Source organism: Thalassophryne amazonica, chromosome 8, assembly GCF_902500255.1.
Source record: "Thalassophryne amazonica chromosome 8, fThaAma1.1, whole genome shotgun sequence".
Lineage (NCBI taxonomy): Eukaryota > Metazoa > Chordata > Actinopteri > Batrachoidiformes > Batrachoididae > Thalassophryne > Thalassophryne amazonica.
The window spans coordinates 58,621,531-58,637,992 of record NC_047110.1 but is presented as its reverse complement, the minus strand read 5'-3'; the positions used below and the strand labels follow the sequence as shown (position 1 = coordinate 58,637,992).

The window sequence follows — 16,462 nt, the reverse complement described above, 5'->3', positions numbered from 1 at the left end:
ACTGACAACAGCCAATAGGATTCAAGAACAGCTATCACGTGTTTCTACATTCGCTTGTTCTCGACGAGGAACAAAACGCTGAACGACACCTTATTTATTTTTTATTTGATTTGGGGCAGCACGATGGTTTACTGGTTTGCACTATTGCCTCACAACAAGAAGGTCTTGTGATCAGTTCCCACCCGTGGTCCGTTCCATAACATAACATTGTATGTTATAAATGTACTATTTTGTACAAATAGTATATAAAACCATACATCCAAAGTTTAAATCCATAATAATAATTAAAACTGTAGTAATACTAATTGCACAATTAGTACATAAAACACACATCCAAAGTTAAAATAATAATAGCTAAGAAAAAAACATAAAACGCAATTCATACAATAAAAGCATACCTCCTAAGATAAAAGCCATAACAATACCTAAAATTCATAATAATACCAATCATACTTATCTTTAAAAACACTGACACTGGGCAAGTTCACATATGGTTGAGTAAACTATTCCACAAGGTGACAATTCTATTGCTAAAAAAATTTGTCGACATTCAATCTAATAACCTTTAACAAAATCGAGTGACCTCTCAGATCAGTGTAATCTCTAAATTGGAAAAATTGATTGCAATCAACATTTTTGTGGCAGTTTAATATTTTCTAAGCCCCACTGGTTCACCTATTTTCATAAAACAGGATTACCATATAAGCCTGGCTTATATGGTAATCCTGTTTTATGAAACGGGCCCCTGGAGCCGTTCTGTGTGGAGTTTGCATGTTCTCCCAGTGTTTGCGTGGGTTATCCTCCCACATCCAAAGTCATGCAGATATGCGACAGACTGGGGTCTTGTTCAGGGGGTACCCCGTCTCTAAATTACAACCCCAATTCCAGTGAAGTTGGGACGTTGTGTAAAATGTAAATAAAAACAGAATACAATGATTTGCAAATCCTCTTCAACCTATATTCAATTGAATACACCACAAAGACAAGATATTTAATGTTCAAACTGATAAACTTTATTGTTTTTGTGCAAATATTTGCTCATTTTGAAATGGATGCCTGCAACACCTTTCAAAAAAGCTGGGACGGTCATATGTTTACCACTATGTTACATCGCCTTTCCTTCTAACAACACTCAATAAGCATTTGGGAACTGAGGACACTAATTGTTGAAGCTTTGTAGGTGGAATTCTTTCCCATTCTTGCTTGATGTACGACTTCAGTTGTTCAACAGTCCGGGGTCTCCGTTGTCTTATTTTATGCTTCATAATGCGCCACAAGTTTTCAGTGGGCGACAGGTCTGGACTGCAGGCAGGCCAGTCTAGTACCCGCACTCTTTTACTACGAAACCACGCTGTTGTACCACGTGCAGAATGTGGCTTGGCATTGTCTTGCTGAAATAAGCAGGGACGACCCTGAAAAAGACGTTGCTTGGATGGCAGCATGTGTTGCTCCAAAACCTGGATGTACCTTTCAGCATTGATGGTGCCATCACAGATGTGTAAGCTGCCCATGTCAGGGGCACTAACACACCCCTATACCATCACTTTTGCTCAGTGGACACGACGTCCATGATTTCCATAAATAATTTCAAATGTGGACTCATCAGACCACAGCACACTTTTCCACTTTGCGTCTGTCTATTTCAAATGAGCTTGGGCCCAGAGAAGGTGGCGGCGTTTCTGGATGTTGTTGATGTAGGGCTTTCGCTTTGCATGGTAGAGTTTAAAGCAGTGGTTAAACAGTATTTTTAGACTGAGTACTTTTTAAAAGTGTGTTAATGAAATGTCAAATTAATTTCCATGGATATATTTTGTATATTTATGTTTATGGGCTTTTGTCTGAAATAAAATTTAGTACTACTATGACAACGATGACGATGATGACTACTGCAACTACTCTTACTATGTCTACAAATTGCAGTGACTTTCTTTTTTCTTAAAGTTTTACACTGAATGTGATGTAGGGATAAATATTTCGTATCTAGTTTTTTTTCCACATAATGTACTCGTATTTGTGAATGAGGCCCATTGATTTGACATAATTTGTCCAAATGGTGCTGATATGATAAATTCTGTTGTTCATCTTTCAAACATGATAACAGCCACCTATGTTGTGCATTGTTACGTACTGATTAACTCCTGCTATCTTGGAATTTTGCAGATTAAGTGTGATCTATTTCTGTAACATCAGATACACGTGGGCCTTGGCAATTCCCTTCATCCCTTTCTGAGATGAGAGGAATTTTGTGTCCCAGCACAAAATTCCATCCGTCTTTTTCTTTCACTCTTCATATCTGTAAAACACCAAGTATGCAGAGCTCACCCCCCCCCCCCACACACACACACACACATACAATCCCCCCAAAAAAAACAAAAATAAAAGGTTATGATGCTTGTTTTTAGAATAAGTGATTTATTGAGTATAGATTCTTCACACAGAAAGCTGCACTGGGAATATTATTCATAAAAGATGAGATGATGACCACGTAGTTCTTGGACGGTAATGTTAGCCAGCTGAACAAGTACTTCACCCCACGCCTCTTGCTGCCCTCGTGATTCCTGTTTCCTCGCTTGGTGGGCCGAGTACACCATGGTCAGGACGATTGTCTCAAACTGGATTTGCGTTAGTGACCAGCTCTGGTCCAGTAGTGCGGTCACCATCTCCACCACGGAGAGCAGGTTTTTGGGAATGTTGTCATTTATCTGAGACAAGAAGGTCTGCCCTGACCTCATTGACGCCATTTCCTTGTCGAGCAGTACAATGTTATTGTCCTGATCGATTTCTACCCCAGCCAACAAGATCTACAAGAATAAACCAGAATTAAAGATTCACTCTCACTCTACAGTCACAGAATGTGACTTATAAAAGTAGAAACTACTAAAAATGGAAGAAAATACCTCAAAAATGAGGTTTGTATGAGATATGGGTGTGCCAGTTATCTGTGAGGTAGGACTGTTTCCTGTGGCCACATCTAAAATAAAAAACAGCTTTTTTCAGTTTAGGAAACGCACTCAGTGGAAGTCCTCAATGCTGCGTGCATGCAGTATTACTGTACATTAGTCAATCTGGCCTAATCATTTCCACACTGTGGAATACTGGAGGTACTGAACACTTTTTCATTGTATTTTGCATGTGCATGCAAATCGTATTGATGTAACACAACAACAAAGCTTAAAATGTGTTTTGACTCACCCGAGCACAGCAACATTATGACCTGAAAGCAGATTTTAAGTTGAATTTTCATTTCCATTCTTCTCTCTCGGAGTAATGATAGATATCACTGTGTTCTTCTCTCCTTTGCTTGAGTCTCTTTTGTGAATCCAACTGGAGACGCAGACTGAATACCATTGATTTTTTTCCACCTTGGAAAAAGAGGGAAGAAGCCAGTTGGCTGTGAAGCAGAGACACAATTCTGAATACCAGAGCTGCAGATCATGAAGGAGTGTGAACCAGGTGACGACTATGAAAAACCAGAGTAAGGTGCAGAATATTTATCCAGTATATATGCTTGAAGAAATGTTGGATATAGTGTGAACCCGACAGCCCGTGGTGGCAGTGTAACATTCAGTGTTTCGCTCCCCTTAGTTCACCTGGTGTATACATATAAATTGTGTACATCAAAAATAACAACACACTTCTGAAAATGAGAAGTATAATAACACAACATAGCCACAGAGAGGCAGCGACACCACCTGGTAGGTCAAAATTCATTTTTATCTATCTATCTAGCTGCACTTGCTTTCAGTGTAGAAGGTTTCCAGTTCAAGGCCACACCTGCCCATGCAGAATTGCATCAGGAAGAACATCCAGCAAAAAACTTGTGCCAAATCAACATGCAGATCCGCCTTGGATCTGCTGTGGTGATCCTAAGGGAGAAGCCAAAGGGACTTATTATCTATCAAACATTGGTCTTGTGAGCAAGAAATCTGGTGTTTGAACCACAGACTGTATTTCACTTGGTTATACACCCAAGAAGAGAGAGAATAAAACCTATAAATGTTGAATTTGACAGGGCCAGACACTGTACAGGTCCTCAGACAGATGTTCCACCGTCCACCGACATGGGCCATAGTCATAAAACGCTGCCTCACCATGGGCTTTAGTTTGACTTTAGGGATAATGAATTTACAATTTCAGTGGCCCTGCAGTGGCCAAAAAAAAGGTGTGGCTGATCCACTCACACCCAAGTCTGGTTACAAACTCTTTGAATCATGTTGTTGTGCAGGTTCTGGAGGAATGGCATACTACCACCTACACTCTCACAAGCGCCACTAGCCTAGTTTATGGCAAGCTAAACGTGGACGCTCTCATTTTGGCCAAATGCCTAGCCAGTTTCTGGGTATTCTGTGTTAGTATGCACTCGCAGACGATGTGCTTGATGAATTCCTGCTCAAAAAGTATTTCCCAGATAATTATGATAATTACCGTGAGATAATAAGTATATCTCATGTAAATTAATTCTAAAATTTACCAGTAATAAAATTATAAAGAGATAACTGAAGAGTGGCTGTAATAAATATTTAAGAAACTTAAAGTTCATGAGCAACTTCACCTGTTATTGCTCAAGAACATTGTAAACATTGTCACGATGGAGTTTGATGCGGAAGAGTTCAGAAAGATACGATTGGAATGTTTTGATTACCATTTACAGTTGGCGATGAAAGATGTGGGTGTTAACTTCGTGTTAAAGTCAGAACAAGAAGCTGCACTGAAAGAGATCTATCTGGGAAGAGACACATTCTGTGTGTTGTCGCTCCAATGAGAGCGGCACACTGAGCACTGTGGCGAAAGTAGTCCGACAAGCTCAGTCTGTAGGCGAGCTATCCTACAATGCCAAAATAGAGATTTCAATGAGAGCGGTATGCTGAGCAGGGTGACTATGTGAAATGGATGCCTGCAACAAAAGACTGGGAAAGTTGATGAATGCTCAAAGAACACCTAATTGGAAACAGGTGAGTGCCATGATTGGGTATAAAAGGAGCATCCCCAAAAGGCTCAACCGTTCACAAGCAAGGATCACCACATTGTGAACAACTGCATGAAAAAATAGTCCAACAGTTTAAAAACAATGTTTCTCAATGTTCAATTGCAAGGAATTTAGGGATTCCATCATCTACAGTCCATAATATAATCAGAAGATTCAGAGAATCTGGAGAACTTTCTACACATAAGCAGCAAGGTTGAAAACCAACATTGAATGCCTGTGACCTTTGATCCCTCAGGCATTAAAAACCGACATCATTGTGTAAAGGATCTTACCGTGTGGGCTCAGGAACACTTCAGAAAACCATTGTCAGTTCACACAGTTTGTCGCTACATCTCCAAGTGCAAGTTTAAACTGTACCATGCAAAGCAAAAGCCATACATCAACAACATCCAGAAACGCAGCCACATTCTCTGGGCCAGAGCTCATTTGAAATGAACAGACGCAAAGTGGAAAAGTGTGCTGTGGTCTGATGAGTCCACATGAGATAACATATCCCGGAAGGACTCCTTCTTCAGTTTGATGGCTTCCCTGACCACCGGTGTCCACCACGGTGTTCGAGGGTTGCCGCCCCCTGAGGCACCTAAGACCTTCAGGCCACAGCTCCACGCTGCAGCTTCAGCAATGGAAGCTTTGAACATTGCCCATTATGGTTCAATGCCCCCAACCTCCACAGGGATGCTACAGAAGCTCTGGTGGAGGTGTGAGTTGAAGATCTGTCGGACAGTGGGCTCCTCCAGACGTTCCCAGTTCATCCACACTATCCGTTTGGGCTTACAGGTCTGTCCAAAGTCCTTCCCCACCCTCTCCAATATCTATCTGTGGTGCAAATTTGTTGAGACTCTGTGAAGTAGTTTTGACGTAATCATTCAAAGACTATATGAAGTGAAACTTGATTCAGAATCTGGATTCGGATCTGGGTCACCTCCAAAATGTAATGGAGTCTTCCATGCCCCAGGATCTATATGTGGTGCAAATTTGGTGAGACTCTAAAGTAGTTTTGACGTAATTCTTCAAAGCCTACATAAAGTGAATCTTGATCCAGAATCTGGATTCGGATCACCTCCAAAATTTAATGGAGTCTTCCATGCCCCAATATCTATCTGTGGTGCAAATTTGGTGAGAATCTGTGAAGTAGTTTTGAGATAATCCTTCAAAGCCTATATGAAGTGAAACTTGATTCAGAATCTGCATCTGGATCCAGATCACCTCCAAAATTTAATAGAGTTTTCCATGGCCTAATATTTATCTGTGTTGAAAATTTTGCCAAAATCTGTTCAGTAGTTTTTGATATAATCCTGCTAAAAGCAATCCTTCAAAGCCTATATAAAGTGATACTTGATACAGAATCCAGATCCGGATCAACTCCAAAATTTAATGGGTTCTTCCATGGCCTACCATGCATTTGTGGTGAAACTTTCATCAATATCTGTGCAGTAGTTTTGACATAATCCTGCTAACAGATAGACAGACAGACAAATAAGCACAAATAAGTGATTTTATTACGTCCTTGGTGGACATAATAAATGAAATAGTTTTGACTGTGTTTAATATTTGTTCTCCAAAGTAAAGGCCAAACAAAGTTGAGTTGAGTTGGATTCTATGACACGTGACATGTTACCCTGTAACATGATGACTAAGCATGACAGATGGTGCAAACCGTTCCTTTATAGAACCCTATTAACCCAAGCAATAATTTGCATAAACTGAGGCTGGATGCTAAGTGTCATTTTGTCACCTTACGTGGTACTGAAAACCTACTTGGCACATGGACTAGTAGATACATGCCTACATTCAAAAGGTGAGGATGGAGCAGTTGTCTGGCTGGATGGTTGTCATCCAAGACCCAGGGTGGTTGGCTCGTGTGTAGGATGAAGCAACGTGTCACCAACGTGTCAGTTTTCCTTCCAAAATTGACCTAAAGTAGCAGGAAGGTCAAGAAGAGATGGCTATTCTTATTATTTATTATTTATTTATTAGTAATAGGTAGAATGATTTAAATAATATTAGGAAGAGAAGTAATAACTGGTTAACAACAAGAATGGCAACTGGTGAAACTCCCAGAGAAGAAGAAATAGATGGTTTTTGTGGCGTTATGTTCCGGTCATACCCTCGCCAGGTCAGTAGGCGGCGGTATACACCTTCAGCTCCGTGAATTTGCGAACTGTCGTGAACGTCAAAGAAGAATGTGTTTCTGAACGATATCGTAGCGTAGACAAAGGTAAACATGCTTGTTTTTTACGCTTTTCTTAAAATGTTGTGTCTTTGCCATTTACGACTTCGTGTTAACTTAATCAGCACGATTTTCGGTGACAATTTCATTCGGAAAATGGTCAGCTAACGTTAGCGAGCTCGTTGTTGTAGGCGAACGTAAGTCGTAGCTGATAACAGCTAACCTTCGTTCAGCGATCAGGTTTGCGTCTGTAAAGTAAAATCTTTATGTCATCGTTTGTTCATCGGCATGTTTGTTCACGTTACTCAGACATCAGTGTTTCTAGAGCCCAAGTTGGCGCCTTCAAATCTGGCTTGGTCTCACAACAAATCTGAAATTTTGGTGTGCAGTTTTCAACTAGAGGTGTGTTCTGACTGTCCTTCCTACTTTGTCGAAACACCCCACCGTTTGGTCAATTATAGACATATCTGTCAAGTGGCTTACAGTAGTTATAAAGTCGGTCATTTAGCCATTATTTGAATCAAGTTTCACTTCATATAGTCTTTGAAGGATTACGTCAAAACTACTTCACAGAGTCTCACCACAGATAGATATTGGGGCATGGAAGAAGCTATTAAATTTTGGAGGTATCCAGATCCAAAACCAGATTCTGGATAAAGATTCACTTTATATAGGCTTTGAAGGACAGAAACAGGCTGAATAAGCTTTAAAAAAAAAACAGGCTCTGTAGTTGGCTCAGAAGTTCCACCAGTCCAACGGGTCACCGAGAGGATGGTCTCAAAGCTCAAGGCCATTAAGGTCAACAATTCTCACCCCCTCGTTGCCCTGGAGGTGATCACCTGTAGCAGCTTCAGTCACAGGCTGATATCACTGAGGTGTAAGTCGGAGCGTTTTAGAAAGACTTTCCTCCCGGCTGCTATTAGGCTGTTTAATACACTTTGACTGTTAAGATGTTGTCCGTGGCTTTGCACTTTAATTTTATTTTTATCTTGTATGTTAATGATAGATGTATGAAATTCATGTCTGTGTGAGCTGCTGCAACAGCATAATTTCCTGTGAAGGATCAATAAAGTATCTATCTATCTATCTAACTAACTTAATAAATGGCTTTCGACTAGTCGACGAATAAAAAATAGCTAGTCGGATGTTAGTTAGTCATAGTCGACTATTATGACTAGTCATCCCATTCCTACATTTTATGCCACTCTGTATCTGCAACTCTATAACCATCCAGAGCCCTCTGCATTGTTGCTAACTCCCTCCAAGCCTCTCTGCAGCCTGACGTGCCCCTTCCCAAAAATTGTAACTACATGTCGAGATGATGGATATTGCACAGGCTGTGATCTCCCCGCTAACTACATCATTTCCGGTTTCAAAATCAGTGCCTTTCATGAGTATGGACGTTATGGTTACTTGAATAAACATTTAAGCCCAAACATGAATAAATCCCAAAGGTATTTGGTCACTCATTTAAATGTGCTAACAATAAACTTCCAAGCACTAGTTTCCATGTTTCTGCCTGTTGTTAAAATGGACACTTGTATATTTGTGGCTTGTAGTCTAGCTAGCTGCAAAGATGGAGTCCAGCGAGGAGGGAGGCCTCAGTGTTGGGGGCTCTGTGGGAGAGGAGAACTACTTCCTGGGCTACACCTTCACTGACCGTTCCCACTCCAGCCGGGTAGTAAAGAGCATCATGGATCTGTGCTTGGAGGATGGCCTGTTTGCTGATGTTACTGTCACTGTTGACGGTAAAGAGTTCCACCTACACCGACTGGTCCTTTCAGCACAGAGCAGCTTCTTCCGTTTAATGTTCACCTCCAACCTGAAGGAGGCCCACAACCGCACTATTGAACTGAAGGATGTCAGCACCACAGTCTTTCAACTGCTGATTGATTACATTTACCACGGCACTATTAAACTGAGGCTGGAGGAACTTCAAGACACCTATGAAATGGCAGACATGTACCAGTTGACTGCTCTGTTTGAAGAATGCTCCCGCTTCCTTTCTCGGACTGTGGAGGTCAAAAACTGCTTACAGGTGATTCACTGGTTTTGAAGAGAACAGCAGTTTAGATTCATAATTAGTATTTGTAGTGTCTGTTTTATCATTGCCTGTTTTTGTGTAGGTGATGTGGCTTGCAGACAGACACAGTGATCAGGAGCTGTATACTGCTGCCAAACATTGTGCTAAAATCCATCTGGCCCAACTGCATCAGACTGAAGAATTTCTCAGTCTGCCTCTCTGTTTGCTGTTGGATATCATCAAAGGTATTACCTGTTGTTTAGCGTGTACTGTGGGGGGGAACAACCCCAATTGTCTGTCAGATGTGAACCTTTTTCATGACCACTCATATGCAGTGCACAAATTCCAGCAAAACATTCTGTTGTGATTGTTATGGACATGGTATGAAGGTGTATTTAATGCTAAAAGTGAACTCAGAAATGGCATACCACTCTTCTTATTATTGTATTTTCCAGAGTATAAATCATGCTGGAGTATAAATCACACTGGAGTATAAATTGCACCTTTATTCTACATTATCAGCTCTTTAATTTGGGATTTGTGTGCATTGTTGTTGTGTACTTTTTATTATTGTCTATATTATAATAGCCAATTGGCCTCTGTATGGATGTGCATGCATATGTGTGCATGGCTTCAATCATGCAGAAACCGCAGAGAGCTGACATTTGCTGTTTGGTATGCTTATGTATTTTGGGTCAAGGATGAATGCTGTGAAAACAAAAAGTTGATAAGACTAATATGTTTGGAGAAATTAGCAATATTATCTAACCAGGGAACAATGGATGCTGTGCTGCTATGCATCATGGGAGTTTGGGGTTTTTGGGTTTTAAATGTTTTTGTTACATTGTTGTGAAAGTGTAGGAACACGGACCCACAACAGGGGGCGCAAATGAACGGACAATGGAGGAAGTCAAATAACAACACTTTACTGTTGTGAATAAGCACAACAAACACAACAGATTACAATAATAGACAAAGAAGTCAATTCACAAAATGTGTCACGTGGGCAGGCTCGAAGATAAGAAACGTCTGTCCAAAGCAGAACCGGAACCACACGATTTCCTCCGCCACCGAACCCCGGGAATACTGGAGCCGCCATGTCCCGAACTCCCAGGTGGCCACTGCCTCCGCGTGTCGGATCTGGTACTGCTGGCGAGGAACAAAAACAGTTAAATGTGGGTGCGTTTGCACCCAGCAACACGTATGGTGGGAAAACCACCTCCACCTCTCGTCGGAAGAAATGTCTGCTATTCAACGCACAAAAGTAACAAAGTGTTAATGTCAAAAAGACAACACAGTCGGCTGAGTACTGTACCTCCTAGGTAGAGCGATATCTCGGCAAAGAGGTGGAGATGTCGTCTTGCTGATATACCACTGCAGATCAGATGATTGGTGACAGCTGTCGTAGGTGATAAGTGACAGCTGTCACCCTGGCTGCTCCTGTGAGGCGGCAGCGCCCTCTGGTGCCTGGAGCCCGCACTCCAGGCAGGGCGCCCTCTGGTGGTGGTGGGCCAGCAGTACCTCCTCTTCAGCGGCCCACACAACAACTCATGTTATTTTAACTGCTTTGATAGTGTTATTGATTTGTGTTTTTGTAGTTCAATTGGTTTAGTCAATTTAGTTAAGTGTTTTGTTGCCGTTACCATAAGTGAAAAGTGTAGTGTTTTAATTTAATTATTAATTGTCATCATGGTTATAATTAATAAAAAAAAAGTTGTTTTTTAGTATATAAGCCACACCAGAGTAAATGTTACAGGACATCCTAAACTAGAAAAAATAAAACAAAAAACATGACTTATACTCCAGAAAATACGTTAGATTTTTTAATATATATATATATATATATATATATATATATATATATTTTTTTTTTTTTTTTTCACTTTTTTCATATTTACAGGGTTCTTTCTTCAATCGTTTCTAACATTCTTCGAACCTTATTGTTGACCATTAATCCTAATCATTAACCTTTGTTTCTGATTCCTGATCTGTGATCCTGTGCACCAAGCATTGATACTCATGGCAAAACCTTGATCATGGTCCCTCATCTTTGATCCTCCATAGTTTTGAAGTGGATCAGTGGTTTTTGTTCATGAGCTTCGATCCTGACTGATAATTTTGGATCCAAATAATTAATCCTGAATACTAAACTTTGATCCTTGTGAAACAGGCTATGCTTTTGTTTCTATTTGTTTATCTGTCTTTCTGTCCTGCTTTGATCCTGCAATCAAGATGAATGGAATTGCGATAAATCTGTAGGTCCTGGCTTTTAATCCTGATTTTCAGACATAACCAGCATCCCTCATTACAGTGTCAAAGAGATCAAAATAAGAGATTAAAGTTCAAATGCAGGAAGAGGATCAAAGGCCATAAATCAAGGAGAAGCTCTACTCCTTGTTATCAATCCACACCAAGACTAAATGCACTGTTCCTTGATCTGAAACCTGCCTCACCCTCAAATTTCATGGACGTTCATTCATGTCTTTTTGAGGTATCTCATTGAATGCCTGACTGACAAACGGCCAGCCAACATGTGTCAAAATTTATGCAAGCCAATATTTAATGTAAATTTGATGTGTTCAGTAAGTTGTGAAATGATTGCCAAAGATGATGATTGCCAGTCACTAGTTTTCATTCATGTTATATATTGTAAATGTTACTTAGTTTTGATTGTGTGCGTACGAGTACATAAAATTAAAATAATCTGTAATACTTTAACCAAAGTTAAAGTAGAAATTACTATATAGTACAGCAAGGTTCAAGTCCTATATAAATTTTCATGTTGTCCATAAATTACTGTAAACCAGCAGCTACATGGAAAAGAAAAAGAAAAGACTATTTATTTATTTATTTATTGAGGATTTATTTCATTCATTTAAAAGAAAAAACAGAAAAGCAAAATTTTTAACAAAACATTACAAACCATTGAACGAAAAGGAGCAGTTTGGAAGAAAAAGTCTTATATTTTCTGCCCCTTTTTTACAATACAATCTTGCAAAGCATCATCAGTCGACATCATTGCATTTCTACGACTTTGTCACATGCCACCGACTTCTTTCCTCATTTTTACCATTATTTAAAAGACTACATCCCTAATAGATTACATTTTAAACTTCAGACATTCTAAACATTATTAACAGATTACATTTTTGGCTTTGTCACAGCCCACTGACTTATTTCATAGTTTCATACTTACGAAATACATCAAGTTTAGTACGTTTTTAAAATAATTTAAGCGACCTTGATTCTTTGATTTCTTTGTTGAGGTTGTTCCATAATTTTACACCATTCATTGCAATACTCCGTTCCTTTATCTTGGTTCTGAATCTTGGTTTTTTTAAAGACTTCTATGCCCTTCAAATTATAACTACTTACTCTTTTTTCAAACATATTTTGAATGTTTATTGGTAAGGTATTGTTATTCGCTTGGTACATTATTTGTAGTAATTTCAAATCAACTAAATCATGAAATTTAAGTACCCTATACTTAATGAACAATGGATTAGATGGATCTCTAAATCGACTGTTGCCAATCACTTTTAAAGCTCTTTTCTGCAAAATATATACTACATTTAGTTGTTTAAACAAAAACTGTTGCATGGATTTCCCTAATTATATTCAGTAATGATTTGACAAAACAACAACAAACAAACAAACAAAAAAATCCCCCAATAACATGAAAAACACTGCTGTGGACTATCAAAGTTTGAAGAGATATTTTAGAAATTCATCTTATGTGGCCTTGAATTAATTTTCAGATGGTGTTCCAAGTTCTCAGAATCCAACAGTTGCCATTGCTTCATGGATAAACCACAACAAGGTTGAGAGAGAGGAGTTTTCCTGCATTCTCCAAGAAAATCTTAAGGTAACATTGTCCCATCCAAAAGGCCTTTGATGAGAGCCTGACCGAAATACGGTTATCCAGAAATATCTGCCAAAATGAACCTTTCAAAAACATATCAATCAATCAACTTTTTTCTTGTATAGCGCCAAATCACAACAAACAGTTGCCCCCAGGCGCTCCACATTGCAAGGCAAGGCCATACAATAATTATGAAACACAGTCTACGTCTAAAGCAACATAACCAAGGGATGGTCCAGGGTCACCCGATCCAGCCCTAACTATAAGCCTTAGCGAAAAGGAAAGTTTTAAGCCTAATCTTAAAAGTAGAGAGGGTATCTGTCTCCCTGATCTGAATTGGGAGCTGGTTCCACAGGAGAGGAGCCTGAAAGCTGAAGGCTCTGCCTCCCATTCTACTCTTACAAACCCTAGGAACTACAAGTAAGCCCGCAGTCTGAGAGCGACGCGCTCTAATGGGGTAATATGGTACTATGAGGTCCCTAAGATAAGATGGGACCTGATTATTCAAAACCTTATAAGTAAGAAGAAGAATTTTAAATTCTATTCTAGCATTAACAGGAAGCCAATGAAGGGAGGCCAACACGGGTGAGATATGCTCTCTCCTGCTAGTCCCCGTCAGTACTCTAGCTGCAGCATTCTGAACCAACTGAAGGCTTTTTAGGGAACTTTTAGGACAACCTGATAATAATGAATTACAATAGTCCAGCCTAGAGGAAACAAATGCATAAATTAGTTTTTCAGCATCACTCTGAGACAAGACCTTTCTGATTTTAGAGATATTGCGTAAATGCAAAAAGGCAGTCCTACATATTTGTTTAATATGCGCTTTGAATGACATATCCTGATCAAAAATAACTCCAAGATTTCTCACAGTATTACTAGAGATCAGGGAAATGCCATCCAGAGTAACGATCTGGTTAGACACCATGCTTCTAAGATTTGTGGGGCCAAGTACAATAACTTCAGTTTTATCTGAGTTTAAAAGCAGGAAATTAGAGGTCATCCATGTCTTTATGTCTGTAAGACAATCCTGCAGTTTAGCTAATTGGTGCGTATCCTCTGGCTTCATGGATAGATAAAGCTGGGTATCATCTGCGTAACAATGAAAATTTAAGCAATACCGTCTAATAATACTGCCCAAGGGAAGCATGTATAAAGTGAATAAAATTGGTCCTAGCACAGAACCTTGTGGAACTCCATAATTAACTTTAGTCTGTGAAGAAGATTCCCCATTTACATGAACAAACTGTAATCTATTAGACAAATATGATTCAAACCACCGCAGCGCAATGCCTTTAATACCTATGACATGCTCTAATCTCTGTAATAAAATTTTATGGTCAACAGTATCAAAAGCAGCACTGAGGTCCAACAGAACAAGCACAGAGATAAGTCCACTGTCCGAAGCCATAAGAAGATCATTTGTAACCTTCACTAATGCTGTTTCTGTACTATGATGAATTCTAAAACCTGACTGAAACTCTTCAAATAGACCATTCCTCTGCAGGTGATCAGTTAGCTGTTTTACAACTACCCTCTCAAGAATCTTTGAGAGAAAAGGAAGGTTGGAGATTGGCCTATAATTAGCTAAGATAGCTGGGTCAAGTGATGGCTTTTTAAGTAATGGTTTAATTACTGCCACCTTAAAGGCCTGTGGTACATAACCAACTAACAAAGATAGATTGATCATATTTAAGATTGAAGCATTAAATAATGGTAGGACTTCCTTGAGCAGCCTGGCAGGAATGGGGTCTAATAAGCATGTTGATGGTTTGGATGAAGTAACTAATGAAAATAACTCAGACAGAACAATCGGAGAGAAAGAGTCTAACCAAATACCGGCATCACTGAAAGCAGCCAAAGATAACGATACATCTTTGGGATGGTTATGAGTAATTTTTTCTCTAATAGTCAAAATTTTGTTAGCAAAGAAAGTCATGAAGTCATTACTAGTTAAAGTTAATGGAATACTCAGCTCAATAGAGCTCTGACTCTTTGTCAGCCTGGCTACAGTGCTGAAAAGAAACCTGGGGTTGTTCTTATTTTCTTCAATTAGTGATGAGTAGAAAGATGTCCTAGCTTCACGAAGGGCTTTCTTATAGAGCAACAAACTCTTTTTCCAGGCTAAGTGAAGATCTTCTAAATTAGTGAGACGCCATTTCCTCTCCAACTTACGGGTTATCTGCTTTAAGCTACGAGTTTGTGAGTTATACCACGGAGTCAGACACTTCTGATTTAAAGCTCTCTTTTTCAGAGGAGCTACAGCATCCAAAGCTGTCTTCAATGAGGATGTAAGACTATTGACAAGATACTCTAACTCCCTTACAGAGTTTAGGTAGCTACTCTGCTCTGTGTTGGTATATGACATTAGAGAACATAAAGAAGGAATCATATCCTTAAACCTAGTTACAGCGCTTTCTGAAAGACTTCTAGTGTAATGAAACTTATTCCCCACTGCAGGGTAGTCCATCAGGGTAAATGTAAATGTTATTAAAAAATGATCAGACAAAAGGGAGTTTTCAGGGAATACTGTTAAGTCTTCTATTTCCATACCATAAGTCAGAACAAGATCTAAAATATGATTAAAGTGGTGGGTGGACTCATTTACTTTTTGAGCAAAGCCGATAGAGTCTAATAATAGATTAAATGCAGTGTTGAGGCTGTCATTCTCAGCATCTGTGTGGATGTTAAAATCGCCCACTATAATTATCTTGTCTGAGCTAAGCACTAAGTCAGACAAAAGGTCTGAAAATTCACAGAGAAACTCACAGTAACGACCAGGTGGACGATAGATAATAACAAATAAAACTGGTTTTTGGGACTTCCAATTTGGATGGACAAGACTAAGAGACAAGCTTTCAAATGAATTAAAGCTCTGTCTAGGTTTTTGATTAATTAATAAGCTGGAATGGAAGATTGCTGCTAATCCTCCGCCCCGGCCCCTGCTACGAGCATTCTGACAGTTAGTGTGACTCGGGGGTGTTGACTCATTTAAACTAACATATTCATCCTGCTGTAACCAAGTTTCTGTTAGGCAGAATAAATCAATACGTTGATCAATTATTATATCATTTACCAACAGGGACTTAGAAGAAAGAGACCTAATGTTTAATAGACCACATTTAACTGTTTTAGTCTGTGGTGCAATTGAAGGTGCTATATTATTTTTTCTTTTTGAATTTTTATGCTTAAATAGATTTTTGCTAGTTATTGGTGGTCTGGGAGCAGGCACCGTCTCTACGGGGATGGGGTAATAGGGGGATGGCAGGGGGAGAGAAGCTGCAGAGAGGTGTATAAGACCACAGCTCTGCCTCCTGGTCCCAACGCTAGACAGTCACAGTTTGGAGGATCCCAAAAAATTGGCCAGATTTCTAGAAATGAGAGCTGCTCCCTCTAAAGTGGGATGGATGCCGTCTCTCC

General features: G+C 39.5%; 2 protein-coding genes across 2 annotated transcripts in view; one reads left to right on the top strand and one right to left on the bottom strand.

Annotated features, from left to right (window-relative positions):
- Window positions 1–2,392: 2,392 nt before the first annotated feature.
- LOC117515103 (protein FAM180A) lies at window positions 2,393–3,655 on the bottom strand. The gene is made up of 3 exons (XM_034175612.1): window positions 3,193–3,655; window positions 2,898–2,971; window positions 2,393–2,801 (listed from the first exon to the last, which is right to left on the bottom strand). The coding sequence occupies exons 1-3, from the start codon at window positions 3,248–3,250 to the stop codon at window positions 2,457–2,459; spliced, it is 477 nt and encodes a 158-aa protein (XP_034031503.1). The 5' UTR covers window positions 3,251–3,655; the 3' UTR covers window positions 2,393–2,456.
- Window positions 3,656–5,251: 1,596 nt separating this feature from the next.
- The window catches only part of kbtbd4 (kelch repeat and BTB (POZ) domain containing 4), a 17,336-nt gene continuing 6,125 nt past the window's right edge, over window positions 5,252–16,462 (top strand). The window contains exons 1-5 of the mRNA XM_034176390.1: window positions 5,252–5,262; window positions 7,195–7,205; window positions 8,717–9,195; window positions 9,284–9,425; window positions 12,939–13,045. Coding sequence (XP_034032281.1) covers window positions 8,734–9,195; window positions 9,284–9,425; window positions 12,939–13,045 — 711 coding nt within the window. The 5' untranslated portion in view covers window positions 5,252–5,262; window positions 7,195–7,205; window positions 8,717–8,733. The remainder of the gene's footprint in view (window positions 5,263–7,194; window positions 7,206–8,716; window positions 9,196–9,283; window positions 9,426–12,938; window positions 13,046–16,462) is intronic.